This window comes from Phaeoacremonium minimum (genome assembly GCF_000392275.1).
Source record: "Phaeoacremonium minimum UCRPA7 unplaced genomic scaffold PA7_03_scaffold_44, whole genome shotgun sequence".
Lineage (NCBI taxonomy): Eukaryota > Fungi > Ascomycota > Sordariomycetes > Togniniales > Togniniaceae > Phaeoacremonium > Phaeoacremonium minimum.
The window spans coordinates 518,727-530,796 of NW_006920951.1; the positions used below are offsets into that span (position 1 = coordinate 518,727).

The 12,070-nt window shown below is 53.1% G+C and overlaps 5 protein-coding genes across 5 annotated transcripts; 3 read left to right on the forward strand and 2 right to left on the reverse strand.

Moving 5' to 3' along the window:
* Positions 1–133: 133 nt before the first annotated feature.
* Positions 134–1,929, forward strand: UCRPA7_922 (putative protein mlo3-like protein; the record flags this gene model as incomplete). The annotated part of the gene is made up of 6 exons (XM_007913511.1): positions 134–361; positions 415–444; positions 990–1,034; positions 1,323–1,487; positions 1,544–1,608; positions 1,662–1,929. 6 exons carry the CDS (start codon positions 134–136, stop codon positions 1,927–1,929), a joined length of 801 nt encoding a protein of 266 aa, XP_007911702.1.
* Positions 1,930–3,314: 1,385 nt separating this feature from the next.
* Positions 3,315–4,394, reverse strand: UCRPA7_923 (putative hsp90 associated co-chaperone protein; the record flags this gene model as incomplete). Its single annotated transcript, XM_007913512.1, has 4 exons — positions 3,315–3,499; positions 3,636–3,656; positions 3,769–4,161; positions 4,370–4,394. The coding sequence occupies 4 exons, from the start codon at positions 4,392–4,394 to the stop codon at positions 3,315–3,317; spliced, it is 624 nt and encodes a 207-aa protein (XP_007911703.1).
* A 2,155-nt stretch (positions 4,395–6,549) lies between these two features.
* Positions 6,550–7,406, forward strand: UCRPA7_924 (putative charged multivesicular body protein 3 protein; the record flags this gene model as incomplete). Its single annotated transcript, XM_007913513.1, has 2 exons — positions 6,550–6,597; positions 6,753–7,406. 2 exons carry the CDS (start codon positions 6,550–6,552, stop codon positions 7,404–7,406), a joined length of 702 nt encoding a protein of 233 aa, XP_007911704.1.
* A 1,179-nt stretch (positions 7,407–8,585) lies between these two features.
* UCRPA7_925 (putative ribose-phosphate pyrophosphokinase protein) lies at positions 8,586–10,141 on the reverse strand (the record flags this gene model as incomplete). Its single annotated transcript, XM_007913514.1, has 3 exons — positions 8,586–8,882; positions 9,034–9,827; positions 9,907–10,141. 3 exons carry the CDS (start codon positions 10,139–10,141, stop codon positions 8,586–8,588), a joined length of 1,326 nt encoding a protein of 441 aa, XP_007911705.1.
* Positions 10,142–11,505: 1,364 nt separating this feature from the next.
* UCRPA7_926 (putative rna polymerase iii subunit c17 protein) lies at positions 11,506–12,040 on the forward strand (the record flags this gene model as incomplete). The annotated part of the gene is made up of 2 exons (XM_007913515.1): positions 11,506–11,652; positions 11,714–12,040. The coding sequence occupies 2 exons, from the start codon at positions 11,506–11,508 to the stop codon at positions 12,038–12,040; spliced, it is 474 nt and encodes a 157-aa protein (XP_007911706.1).
* Between the last annotated feature and the right edge of the window lie 30 nt (positions 12,041–12,070).

Below are 12,070 nucleotides of genomic sequence, written 5' to 3' on the forward strand. Positions count from 1 at the left end.
ATCCTGCCGAATTTCTGACTGTGGTATATCTACTTCGTCCGCAGTCTAGCCCTTGTCGCATCTGCCCACCTGCGACTAATCACACTTACTCTGAACGCCATTACTTCACGTTCAAACCCACATCACAGTCAACATGTCTGGAAAGCTTGACCAGTCTCTTGACGAGATCCTCTCTACCCAGCGACGCTCCGCTCCCCGCGGTCGTCGCACCACCCGTCGCGCCTCTGGCAAGCCTGCCACCACCGCGCCTGTCGGAGGAGTTCAGAAGACTTCAAAGCCTGCGCGCGGCAATGCGACCAAGCCTGCCCCAGCCAAGGCTGGCAAGGCAACTGGCGAGAGCAAGGTCATTGTGAGCAACTTGGTAAGCATGCCCTCAAACCGTCTTCTATCAGTTCAGCTACTAACTATACGCAGCCCAAGGACGTGTCCGAAGGCCAAATTAAGGTATGTTACCGGTGAGGCTGTTTCCGCCCTCGGAACTTCTATCGGCGTCTTCCATCGCATATTTCATGGGCAACCATTGACATCCTCGTCATACGACGGGCGATCAAATCCACCTCAGCCAGCCTCGGGCTGTCTAAAAACCTCCAGCTCCTTCTTGATGGCCCTCACGCTACGCGTGCAGTTTACGCAACTTGAAGTTGAGCACATCCATGTCGCGCGCTACTCAGGACTCAGCCTAGGTTGCCTGGCAAGCACCTGCTTTGAGCTATGTCCGCGCCGACTACCAAGTGGATGGTGGTTTGAAAAGACAATTTCCCATTGGCGTGGAAGCACACTCATTCTCTTGGCTGGTCACCAAGAAGCAGAGTGCGCATCATCAGTACGGCGAGCACAGCAGTGAGCAGCAGCACAATCCTATGAAAGCGTATTCTTGAATCCATTTGCTGCCTTTCGACGGTAATAGTCTAAGGCGTCTCGACGGCTGAGTTTCCGTCGAGCATTGCAGGTCATTGTCTACCCAGTTGTGTTGGACCTATTAAATCGAGCACTTTGAGGGCACGAGGGGGATTGTTACCATTCTCAGGGGATCTGTCAGTTGCTTCGAATGATTTGGAGGCTTCAACATTGCTCGGTGATTGCATGTTTGACTGCATCCTAGCTTCTGTCCGTCAGATGGCTATGCTACAAGTCACTTGCTGTTGCTCTACTAACGCTCACTGCTCTGCTCGTTTGTCTTTTGGACATGTGTCAACACTGGCACTCACGCGGATTTTGCCTTGTTCGACCTACGATTATATGGACCACCGCTTGGCGACTGGACTACGCTTCGATCATAACGAATTTGCATATAGCTAACACGCTTTTTTTACCAACTTCAGGACTACTTCCAACAGGCTGTCGGTCAAGTCAAGAGGGTCGAACTCTCATACGGCCCTGGTGGCGTTAGCAAGGGTACTGCCAGCGTCATCTTCCACCATGCGAACGGCGCTAGCCTCGCCTTCCAGAAGCTGAACGGTCTGCTCATCGACAACCGACCCGTGAAGGTGAGCCAAGTCTCCAAATTGTCGCTTTTCCGAAACATACTGACAATGATGACTAGGTTGAGATTGTTGTCGCCAACGCCGACCTGCTGCCCGCCCCAAAGACCTTGAGTCAGCGCATCACGTAGGTACTTTGCCATCCTTTCGAAAGAACGCCGTTGCTAACCCCATAGACAGTCAACCCAAGGCTCAGCCCAAGTCCGCCGCTGCTGACAAGCACACTGGTGGAAACACCAAAGCTGCCCCTGCTGGCAAGGGCCCCAACAAGAAGCAGCGCAAGCCTCGCAGCGCCCGACCGGCTAAGAAGACCGCAGAGGAATTGGACTCTGAGATGGCCGATTACTTCGTGGCTGGCAATGCCAATGGCGAGAATGCCAACGGTGCTGCTCCGGCTGCTGCCGCGGCCGCCAATGGTGATGCGCCGATGGAGGACGAGATCATGTAAATCTAGATAATACCGAAGTCTGGCTGATCTTTCCTTCATTTTCTTAGTTGGTTGTTTGGTTGCGGAGGCAAGAACGAAAAACAAACAAAACATCAGCAGGAGGGTTTCTATCGGATGCGCACTCAGGAGGTCCCCTCACCCACAGTCTGTTCACCAGGGACGCAGGGAGGTTTTGACGGAATTTCGGACTTTCTCACTATTCCACTCGATGTTTTGTTTGCTTTCATGGCGGCTTTCAGAGTGACAGCCCTATCAATAGGGGTCGTCATGGATCGCAGGACTGGCTTCTTGATTGAAGTTGAGGTGGATATATAGTGCTGTACAAATATAATTGTCTACGACATGCTGTCACATTGAAACGCGCCCTTTCCAATTGACCAGTGACCAAAATTTGCTATTACCATGGGGCTAGATCTCCTCTCGCGGGCCCTGTCACGTTGAGAACGGTGGTTCTCCAGATCCGTCGAGCAAGATCTCTCGAAACCACGGTGACTTTCAAGATAACAGCTCCTTAGACTGGGCAACGTCTCTTCGTACTATTACTACTACAACAACTACAGCTATCTTGCAGTGGGTGTGCCTTTCTCCCTCGGCCTCAATCGCTCCTATGTGTCGGGGGTTCGCCAGGCCATGATCCTCGATAGAGAAACGGCCGCCTGTGTCTCAAGAGGTTTGACTGATCTGTACAGTTCCCCGCCTCACACCAGCCAGTAGGTACATCTCACAGCAATTCACAAAAGCCCGTAGCGCCAGGCAATGCAGACATTCACGCCGGGTAAAACAAGCAGTTTCTTCTGTATGTTGGAGGAGGAGGAGGAGGTAGGAAAATATTGAGATCTATCTCTTGTGCTCTTTCGTCTCGACACAATATAGCAGAGAAGGCTGTCTGGTTTGGGGGGCATAGGGAGTTTACATGTTTCATGATCCATCTCACACACACACACACACACACACACACACTCACTCACTCAGACACGCAATGCTAAAACAGAAAGGAAAACGGGTCTCTGCCAGATATCCATCCTTCTTTCCCTCTCGAGAGTTCTGGGGATGTGGCAAGCAACGAGTCTTGGTTGTGATTGATTTGATTTTGTGTGTGACTTGACGACTTTGTTGGCTTTGGTCCCTTTCTTGTGATTGAGGAGATAAAAACAAGAGATGGAAGACAAAAAGAAAAAGACGAGAAAAAAGAACTCTGTCGCCCCAGAATTTCCCCCATTTCTTTCGCCTTTCCCTGTGCCGGAAAAACAAACCAAGGATTTCTTTTTGAGAGAGGAGGGCAAAAGCAAGCCGTTACGCCGTCACGGAGAAACAACCCTGGGGTGCAAAAGTTCCTTTGGCGGTCTCGCGGGGAGAGAGCAGAATCTCTAGACGTGCCCATCTCCTTATTTCGCGGCGGGAGCCTTGCCGGCGGCCTTGGGCGCCTCCTCCTCATCGTCGTCATCATCCTCCTCGTCCTCCTCACCCTCCAGAGGGGGCATGTCGTCGTCGTCTTCCTCCTCCTCCTCCTCGGCGCCACCGGCACCGCCGCCGAGCTTGGAGAAGTCGATCCCGCCGAAGTCGCCGCCAGCTAGAAAATGTATGTTAGTGGCTGGAATTACCAAGTGCAGAGAGATTTGGGAGCCTGGAAGTGTGCCCTGGAGTGACTACAGGGTCCTTTGGAGTCCCCAGAGAGTAGGAAAAGATGGGTTGGATAGGTTACGTACCACCCATGCCAGGCATGCCTCCTGTAGATACGTTAGCTTTGGATCTTCATGACGGATGGCGAAGGGCGAGGCAAGGCTGGGGGACAGAGAGCAAAGTGTGCTGAGACGAAAAGCGGGATAGTGCATCACTTACCCATGCCACCAAACTGAGAGAAGTCGTCCTCTGCGGCCTCGTTCTGCTCGTCCTCATCGACCCACTTGTCGAAGTCGGTTCGCAGGAAGTGGACCTTCTTGGAGTCCTTGAGCAGGCGCGGCCAGTACTCCTCTTTGAGCTCCTTCTTGTGCAGCTTCAGCTCGACGTTCTTGCCGGTGTGGTTGACCTTGCTGGCCTCGGGGTCGATCTCGGCATAGAACTCGAGCTCGAGGTGGTAGGTCTTCTTGAGGCTGTCGGAGTGGCCGGTGAAGGTCAGGCTCTGGGACTTGAGGTCCAGCTTGAGGTTTGAGGGCGGTACATCCGGCACTGAGATGGTCAGGTAGATGAAGTTCTTGTCGGCATCCGTCTTGGAGGAGCGCTGTGCCCAGAGGACTGAGGGAGAGGAGCGTGGTGTTAGCAAGGCTGTGCGATAAACGAGGGAAAGCAGAGCAAAAGCTCGTCGTCGGTGTGAGGGGGATGCCGCAAGTGCGCAGGCAGGCATGCACAGGCAGCTGCGCTGTTGGCGCATATGCAACCGCAGGGGGGCCCTGAAGAAGGTGAAGCTCATGATGAGCTCAATGGGATCGGGAGTTGGACTTACCTTCGGGAGTTAGAGTGTCGGCCATTGTTGCTGTGTGGTTTGGGGCAGAGAGGGTGGAAGGAGGTTGTCTGGGGAAGGAATGGTAGGGGTTGAAAGTAGGTGCAGAGAAACAGAGTGAGGAGGAGGGGTACGGATGGAGGATTAAGCAAGCTCTAGGTCAGGTAGGTAGCCTGGTGGGCGCTAACTTGGGTAGTGCCGGCCGGTGGGGAGGAAGAGGATGAAGTAGGAGGTAGGTACGTCAGGTGGGGGTTGAAGAGTCTATCAAACAGGCGGTTTGCCAATTGCCAGCTGCAAAATCACGATTCTGACTAAATAGTGAGAGAGAGAGAGAGATTGAAGAGGCAGTGTTATGGAGTTGCAGAAGAATGAATGGATAGACCAGGAGGAAAAGGCGGGAGAGAGGAGAGAGTGATAATAGACTGGCTGGTAGGTGGTTTGCGAGGCTGCCCCCAGCCCAGGAGGAAGCAGAACCGGCGCCGGTGGATGCTCTCTGGTGGGCTGCGCCTTGCATCTTGTCACGGGCATAGAAGTCGCCCGAATCCAAAAGATTTTCGATCCATCGAACCCCATTCCACCAAGAACCAACACCCCTGACACTGACACGACACGACACGGACTCTACTCGAGGTACTTTTGAGTCTTGACAAGACAGGGCTGGATAGTGCATGGACATATACCGGTACCTAGGTAGGTAGTAGTAGCCATAGTTTTGGCGCCCGGTTCACACACTCGTTGGTCAAACGACTGACAGAGCAAAGGCATTACACTACCTAGCAGGTATGGTTCTTAACTCCGTTGCAGTTTCTCAGCGTTTGCGCAGTAGCAATTCGGTCTTTTCTCCATGACTCAATGTCGCGGTGCTTGTGAGAAGCTGGCCGCGTAGGTACATGCTTACCTAGCTTAAGGTGCATCGAATCCTCTGTTTCTCCTTAAAGCTCAATGCTTGAATCCTTTTCCGTCGTGCTGGTCTCTACACGTGTAGTATGTAGTATGTAGTATGTAGTATACCTCAGAGCGTGCAATGCCCATGAACTATGTCTCTGTCGCAATTGCAGACTTTGCCTCCTCACGCAGATATCTAAGTAGCGTGCCTACCTAGGTAGGTAATGTTAGGTAATCCATTGAGTGTTAGGTAGTGTGTATGGAGTTGTGCATTGTCATCGTCGCGGGGAGCTCTTCAGATCCGTCCCCGGTACTTGACCCGATGTTCGACCTTCTTGATACTCCTTCTTAACCAGATTGGGTAGTTCATGATCAAGCAAGAAATGCAACCTGCAGGTTCCTGTCTACCTCTCTACCTACACCGCAACAACAGCAAGACAGCGTACCTAGGCATTTCTGCTGCTTCGGCCGCCCTCCTCCATTATTGGCCTGTAACCGAAGTCTCGACCGGATTGTCTGCACACTCTGCACTCTCTGCACATCCCTCCCCCCCTCTAGCCGTGCTTACGTTCTCACTGCAGGCTAGCGACCCTTCGTAGGGCAGAGTCGTGAGCCCTACCGCTTACTCAAGACAATTTTAGACACACTGATGCAGTGGCTCAACAGACTGCTCGCAAAGACAGTGCCATTGGCCATGTTCATAAGAGGACCAAAATAGTTACTAGATGTTCTTGTTGTGTCTACATGAGTGGTAGCCAGCTTCAACTCCAATTGAAGGCTTGCTCATTCTTAAGTACCTGGACCACACTACTCCTGTTTTCTCCTCATCCGTCCGTATGAAGTGCGGTCCTTTTGTCACTTTCCGGGCATGGGACAAGCTTCTTTTTGTGCTTACAGAGCTGCCGCCGACGGTGGGGGAGGAGAGTGTAACTTGCCGAGGGAACAATGCGCCTAACGTTATGGATAGGGGTTGCATTCAGGCTCTCAATCCACCACCATTTGGCCTGCGTAAGCCTGTGAAAGCCCCCCCCCTCCTCTTCCCCTGAGCCGCAACTCTGACCGCCCAACCTTAACGTTAAGTCCACCCTACCCTGGATATGGCCGGCTTATCTAAGGCGCCCACAACCTGCAGCCTGACTCCAAGACTGCCGTTACGTCAATCCATCCACCACTGCCCATCCCGGAACATACGTCCCATCTTCAATCCATCACGATTCCACCGACCGCCATAACAAGACAGCCACACCTTTACAGAAAGCCCACGACAGGCGGCCTGGTAGAGCACAGGTCTCCTGAACATGGAGACTCTCAGGGGTTTCTTTGCCAAACCCGATCCCCAGGCACAGGTAAGCAATGCCCCTCCTCTCCACTTGCCTCCCTCCTGGTTCGGATATCGCCCAGCATCACACACATCTCCCCCCGAGCACAGTTCACAACCAACCAACGATTACACATATCCTGAATGTCATACCACTAACACCATGCCACCCCCCCTCGCCAGCTCCGAAAATGTAACGCCCTCATGCGCTCCAACATCCGCAAGCTCGACCGCGACATCCAGCAGGTGAAGCAGGCGGAGATCAAGACCAAGAACCTGATCCTGCAGGCCGACAAGCGCGGGCAGCGCGACCCCTCGCGCCAGAAGCAGGCGGCCAGGGAGGCGCGCGACTTTGCGCGGGAGCTGATCCGCGCGCGCAGGGCGGGCGCGCGCCTCGTGACCGCCAAGGCGCAGCTGACGAGCGTGCAGATGCAGGTCAACGAGGCGTTCGCCGTGCGCAAGATCGAGGGCAGCATCCGCGCGTCGGTGGGCATCATGAAGGACGTCAACTCGCTCGTCCGCCTGCCCGAGCTGGGCCACACCATGCAGGAGCTCAGCCTCGAGCTCATGAAGGCCGGCATCATCGAGGAGATGGTCGACGAGGCGCTGCCCGAGGACGCCGACCTGCTCGACGAGGAGGAGGAGGCCGAGGGCGAGGTCGACAAGGTCCTGGGCGAGATCCTCAAGGGCCGCATGGACAAGACCGGAACCCTGCCCAGCGCCCCGCTGCCCCAGGAGCCGGTGCAGGCCCAGCCCGCCCAGGCGGAGGAGGAGGAGGAGGACACGGAGGCTATGATGGACCAGATGAGGAACCGGCTGGAGGCTCTGAGGAGCTGAACGGCCCGTATGCTTGTGTGAATGGGACGAAGGCGTCAGGAGTTTTGGTTTACAGGTCGCAGATCGTCCATCTTTCCCCCTCATCGGCATTGGGGATACAGGGTATCAGACTTGGGCAAGCATGGCATTTACAAAGTGGCCTCGATAATGATGGCAGCAGAATAAACGGTCTCGTTACAACGAGGCTTACGAATATTACATTCCGTATATGTTATCCCCCACCCCCTCCCGTGTCGTTTGAGTGTCGAATGCTCGTGTGTTCCGCTTAAAATTTCACACAATCACCATCTCTAATAACGCAAACCTGGTTGCTAAGTTCCGCATATCCGAGAATCCAGTTTTAGGCACATGTGGCAAGAAAAGGCTCGCAAAATCTATGTATGGAGAACATAGAAGAAATGGCAAACTTCAATATTCAGACTCCTTGCTGACACGATACTTCCGCACATATGTAGTAGGAGGAAATTGCGACTCGTGAAGACCGGTCAGCTATAGGAAGCCCCCAGATATGTGGCATCTGAGCATGATGTTGAACGGCATTACAGGAGCAGCATAACAGTACATGGTCACTTGAGACATTCATATCTGTATATCATTTGGCCTCTATTCAAACCGTTTACGGTCCAGGTGTCAATCACCTCTTAGTCTACGCTGTCGATGCATGTCTACCAGAGTTTGTATAGCAATAGTATGCGGTGTAGTATCTGTCTGGTTCTGATACCGTACTGCAACAAAAAAGAAAAAAGAAAAAAATCAATCAGACTCTCCTTTACAAAAGCAAGCAGTTGCAAGGCCCGAGTAGATGTGTCTCTCTCTCCTCTCTTTCTCTTTCTTTGTGTATAGCAAAAAGGCAGATACAAAGTCCGATCTGCAAATGTAACCACTGAAGGCCGCCTCCTGCTCCTTTCTTTTTGGGGAGTCAATGCTGATTATGTCGATGATGATGATGGTGGATGATGGATGATGTTGATGTTGGAAAAGGAACAAGGCAGGTCTAGCCACTCGAACTCCATTAAAAAGCCAAATTTCCGGTATTTCCCAAATTCCAGTAACAAACGCCAAAGCGGACTGCGAGCGCGCGCCTACGTCAGAACAGCACTGCAAGTTCCAAATGCTAAAAGGTCATCCCCTATGTGCAACACACGTGGTTAGAGGTGTGCCGTCTTGTTAGGCCATACTTCAATTGTGTTGGAAGAGGACACTAATGGATTCGCCGTGGTGTACCCGGCGGATGGCTTCTGCGAAGACTGGTGAAATGTCTAGGACGTCGAGTTTCGAGCACTCGCGCAGATGCTCGTACTGGGGTACGCTGTTGGTGACAATAACCTTGTCGATTGCTGAAGCATTGATGCGGGCAATGGCATCACCACTTAGGACGCCATGGGTGAGGAGGGCATAGACGGACGTCGCGCCTTCCTTCTTCAGGAGCTTAGCAGCTCGAGTAATAGTGTTTGCCGTATCCGCAAGGTCGTCAACCTTGAAGCACGGAGTCAGTATCTACTTCCATGAGGGGAAGGGGAAAGATCACATCGGCCGAAGGGAGTCTAGGACAACTTCCTTGAGACACTCGTCTCCTAGGCCATGCTCACTGGAGACATATGTTGGGCTTTGACGCATTAATACATACCAGGATGCAGACACGATTCTCCACATCACCCACGAGCATCATGGTGGCGTTCTGGCGTTCGGTAATCTTGGTAGGTCTCCTTTCCTTGTGGATGAGGGCGAAAGCCATCCCAAGGCTGTCTGCAATGGCCGTAGCTCTCTTGGCACCGCCGGCATCGGGACTGACGATCACGGCCTCCTTGTAGTCCGGAATGTTCTGCTGGATATACCGCTGTAGCAGAGGCTTGCCGTAGAGATTATCCACGGGGATATCGAAGAAGCCCTGGTACTGAGGGTCATGGAGGTCCATGGTGATGACGTGGTCTGCGCCGGCGCATGTCAGGAGGTCGGCGACCAGTGTGCCCGCCTGTGCGACCCACTGCTTGTATCCTGGCCTGGCCTGGAAGGAGTTGATCAAGGAGGGGTTTTCGTAATCGTGAGTGGTGTAGTTGCCGGTCTGGGACGAGACGGAACCTGCATGAGTCCTACCATTAGTTCCATCCGCATTCTGCCTGCTGAAGTAGCCTTCACCGTTGGTACGAGGAGACGCATTTCCATTCCCGTTAGAAAGAGAAGTCTTGCTAAACATCCTGGTAATATCGACACCGTTGCTGAAGCCAGCGCTCTTGGGCATTCCTGGACCAGGCGTGGCCGGGACACTCTCAAAAGTATATTTGTCCTTGGGCACATCGGAGGGAGGTTTTGACAGCGGGGCGCCGACTTTGTTGTATGGGAGGTCCGGCTGGCGGGAGTATGGGAACAGTGGGCTGACAACGGTGACGCGCCTAGCGGAACCGGTCTTGCATGCAGATATCACTATTGTCCTTGGTTAGTGAGCCGAACTTAAATGATCTGGACGAGATTGTCTCATAGTGGAAGATTGATAGTCACATACTGATACACAAGTCCATGAAATGGTCATTGACTCTGCTCTCGGTGTATTGTGTGCCGGCTGTCTGGACGATGAAGACGTCTTTGCCTCGGACAGAGTCCTTGATCTCACAGCGGCTCTCGCCGACCGAAAACTTTGTTAGGATCCGGTTGCAGGGCGGCACGCCCAGCATGGTGCAAATGTTATTCACCAAGCTGGGGTGGGAGTTGCCTCCAAGGACGACAATATTGCGGACCATTGTAGATGCTGGGTAGGTCTGGAGGGGTAAAGAGAGGGAGAGGGTGTGATGCCGATATAGGCCCTTGGATCAAGGCCTCGGGGAAAAGAGGCAGGCAGTGGAGAAGCTCAACCGGCCAAGAAGTCTCGTCAGTAGATAGAAGCGAGGAGCCACCAGATGGAACAAAGTCCAAGGCGCAGATGGACTGCAATAACAAACAGAGATGATGCCTGGTTGTCGATCGCCAATTGTGAATAGAGCAGTCTTGTTGTTTGCAGCCCTGTGCTTTTCTGCACTTCCTATTTGCTCCGATGGCGCTTTAACCGGGGCTGATTTCGTGGGCGGTGGTGAAGACGTCACAATGAGTGCCGAGGGTTGGCGATCAAAAAGAGCCCACTCAAGTACAGACGGACAGCTCTGCGACAATGAATCTGGGGCAGGGCTGCCAGACTACAACAAAGAGGAGGAGAAGAGGAGGAGATGGGAATAGCTTCGTGTCAGGCTGCTAGAGAGATATCATCCTGAAAAGGAGGAAGGGGAAGGGGAAGGGAAGGGAAGGGCAAATGTTGTTGCAAGATGCGAGTCATCAAAAATCTGCGAAGCGCGCATGGAGGAGTCAATGAAGGGGGACTGCTAACAATACAGCGAACAATTGAGTGGCTGCCCCGAGAGAGAGCGCGCGGGGCTCTAGGTGACTTACAGTGTGGGGGAGAACAGAAAAAAAAATTCCTCTCTGTCGCGTTTTGTGGCTGCAGCAGTGTAAATGGTCGCCACAGCCGCCAAAAACCTTAGTCTACCTTACCTAGGTAGGTACCCTAACAAAGCCTAGGTTGGGTAAGCAACGGCAAGGTAGTGCAACCAGGCAGCTTGTCTCACTGAGATCCCTGGATGAGGTGCCCAGCTGGAGGGGTGCGACATTTTTTCCTGCAGGTCTCATTGGCCACAGCTACCTTACCTTACTTAGGTAACCTTGGAAGGTTCGGTGGGTATGCCCGGCAGTCTGATAGTATGGAGGGGCACGACTTGCAAAAATTGAGTGTACCTACGGGATGCCTGCCATTTACCTGCCCGGCTATGACATTGCGACTGGAGGCAAACACCAATGATCCGATCAAACATACAATAGCTCAGTAGTCAATACTACCTTTAGCCAGGTACTCTACATCCGTGGCACTGTTTTCTTCCCTCGAGGTGCACCTTTGACCGCAACTTATTCGTTTCACAGGCATACCGGCCTCACTTCCCTCAGGGCTGGCCAGCAACTCCACTCCACCCACTTAGATTACGCTGGTCTTCCGTCTAGATCTTTAGATTGGATCTCATACAGAAACAAACTTCACGTGAGACAGGCCTTACTACGAAGGGAACTGTCCAGACTCGTCACCATGAAGATCCTCGAGTCTCAGAACGCGGTATTGACCAACTTCGAGGTCTACCAACACCTCGTCGACCAGCAGAAGAGATACAACAAGCACTCAGGCGACAGCGTCAAACGTCGTATGCCATCCAACATGAAAACCGTTGTCAAGGAAGTGAGTGAAAGCTGAGCGCTTGATCCTTGATTTTACTAAAAGGCTGAACTCCTTCATCTAGCTGCTGGTCTACCTAGAGAGCTTTCCCAGCCCCCTTAGCCAGGATCCCATTTCATATGAGGCGTCCTCCATCACGCGTCTGGTGGAGCAGCTCCAGCCCTACGACATCACCAAGGGCGAGATGATCATGATTCTCAACTTGCGGCCCATCAATGCCGCTGTCCTGTGTACCTGCGTCGAAGACATGGCAGAGCGGTTCACCGACGATCAGCAAATCGAGATGCTCAACATCATCGCTGAAGTTCTTGGCCAGTTTCCTCCTCGAGAGGACCAAGGCGGTGATGCGGCTGGTGCCGACAAGGAGACGGTGCAGTCCATAGAAGGATGAGCGCGATCCTGGCCGGCATATGTCTCTGGC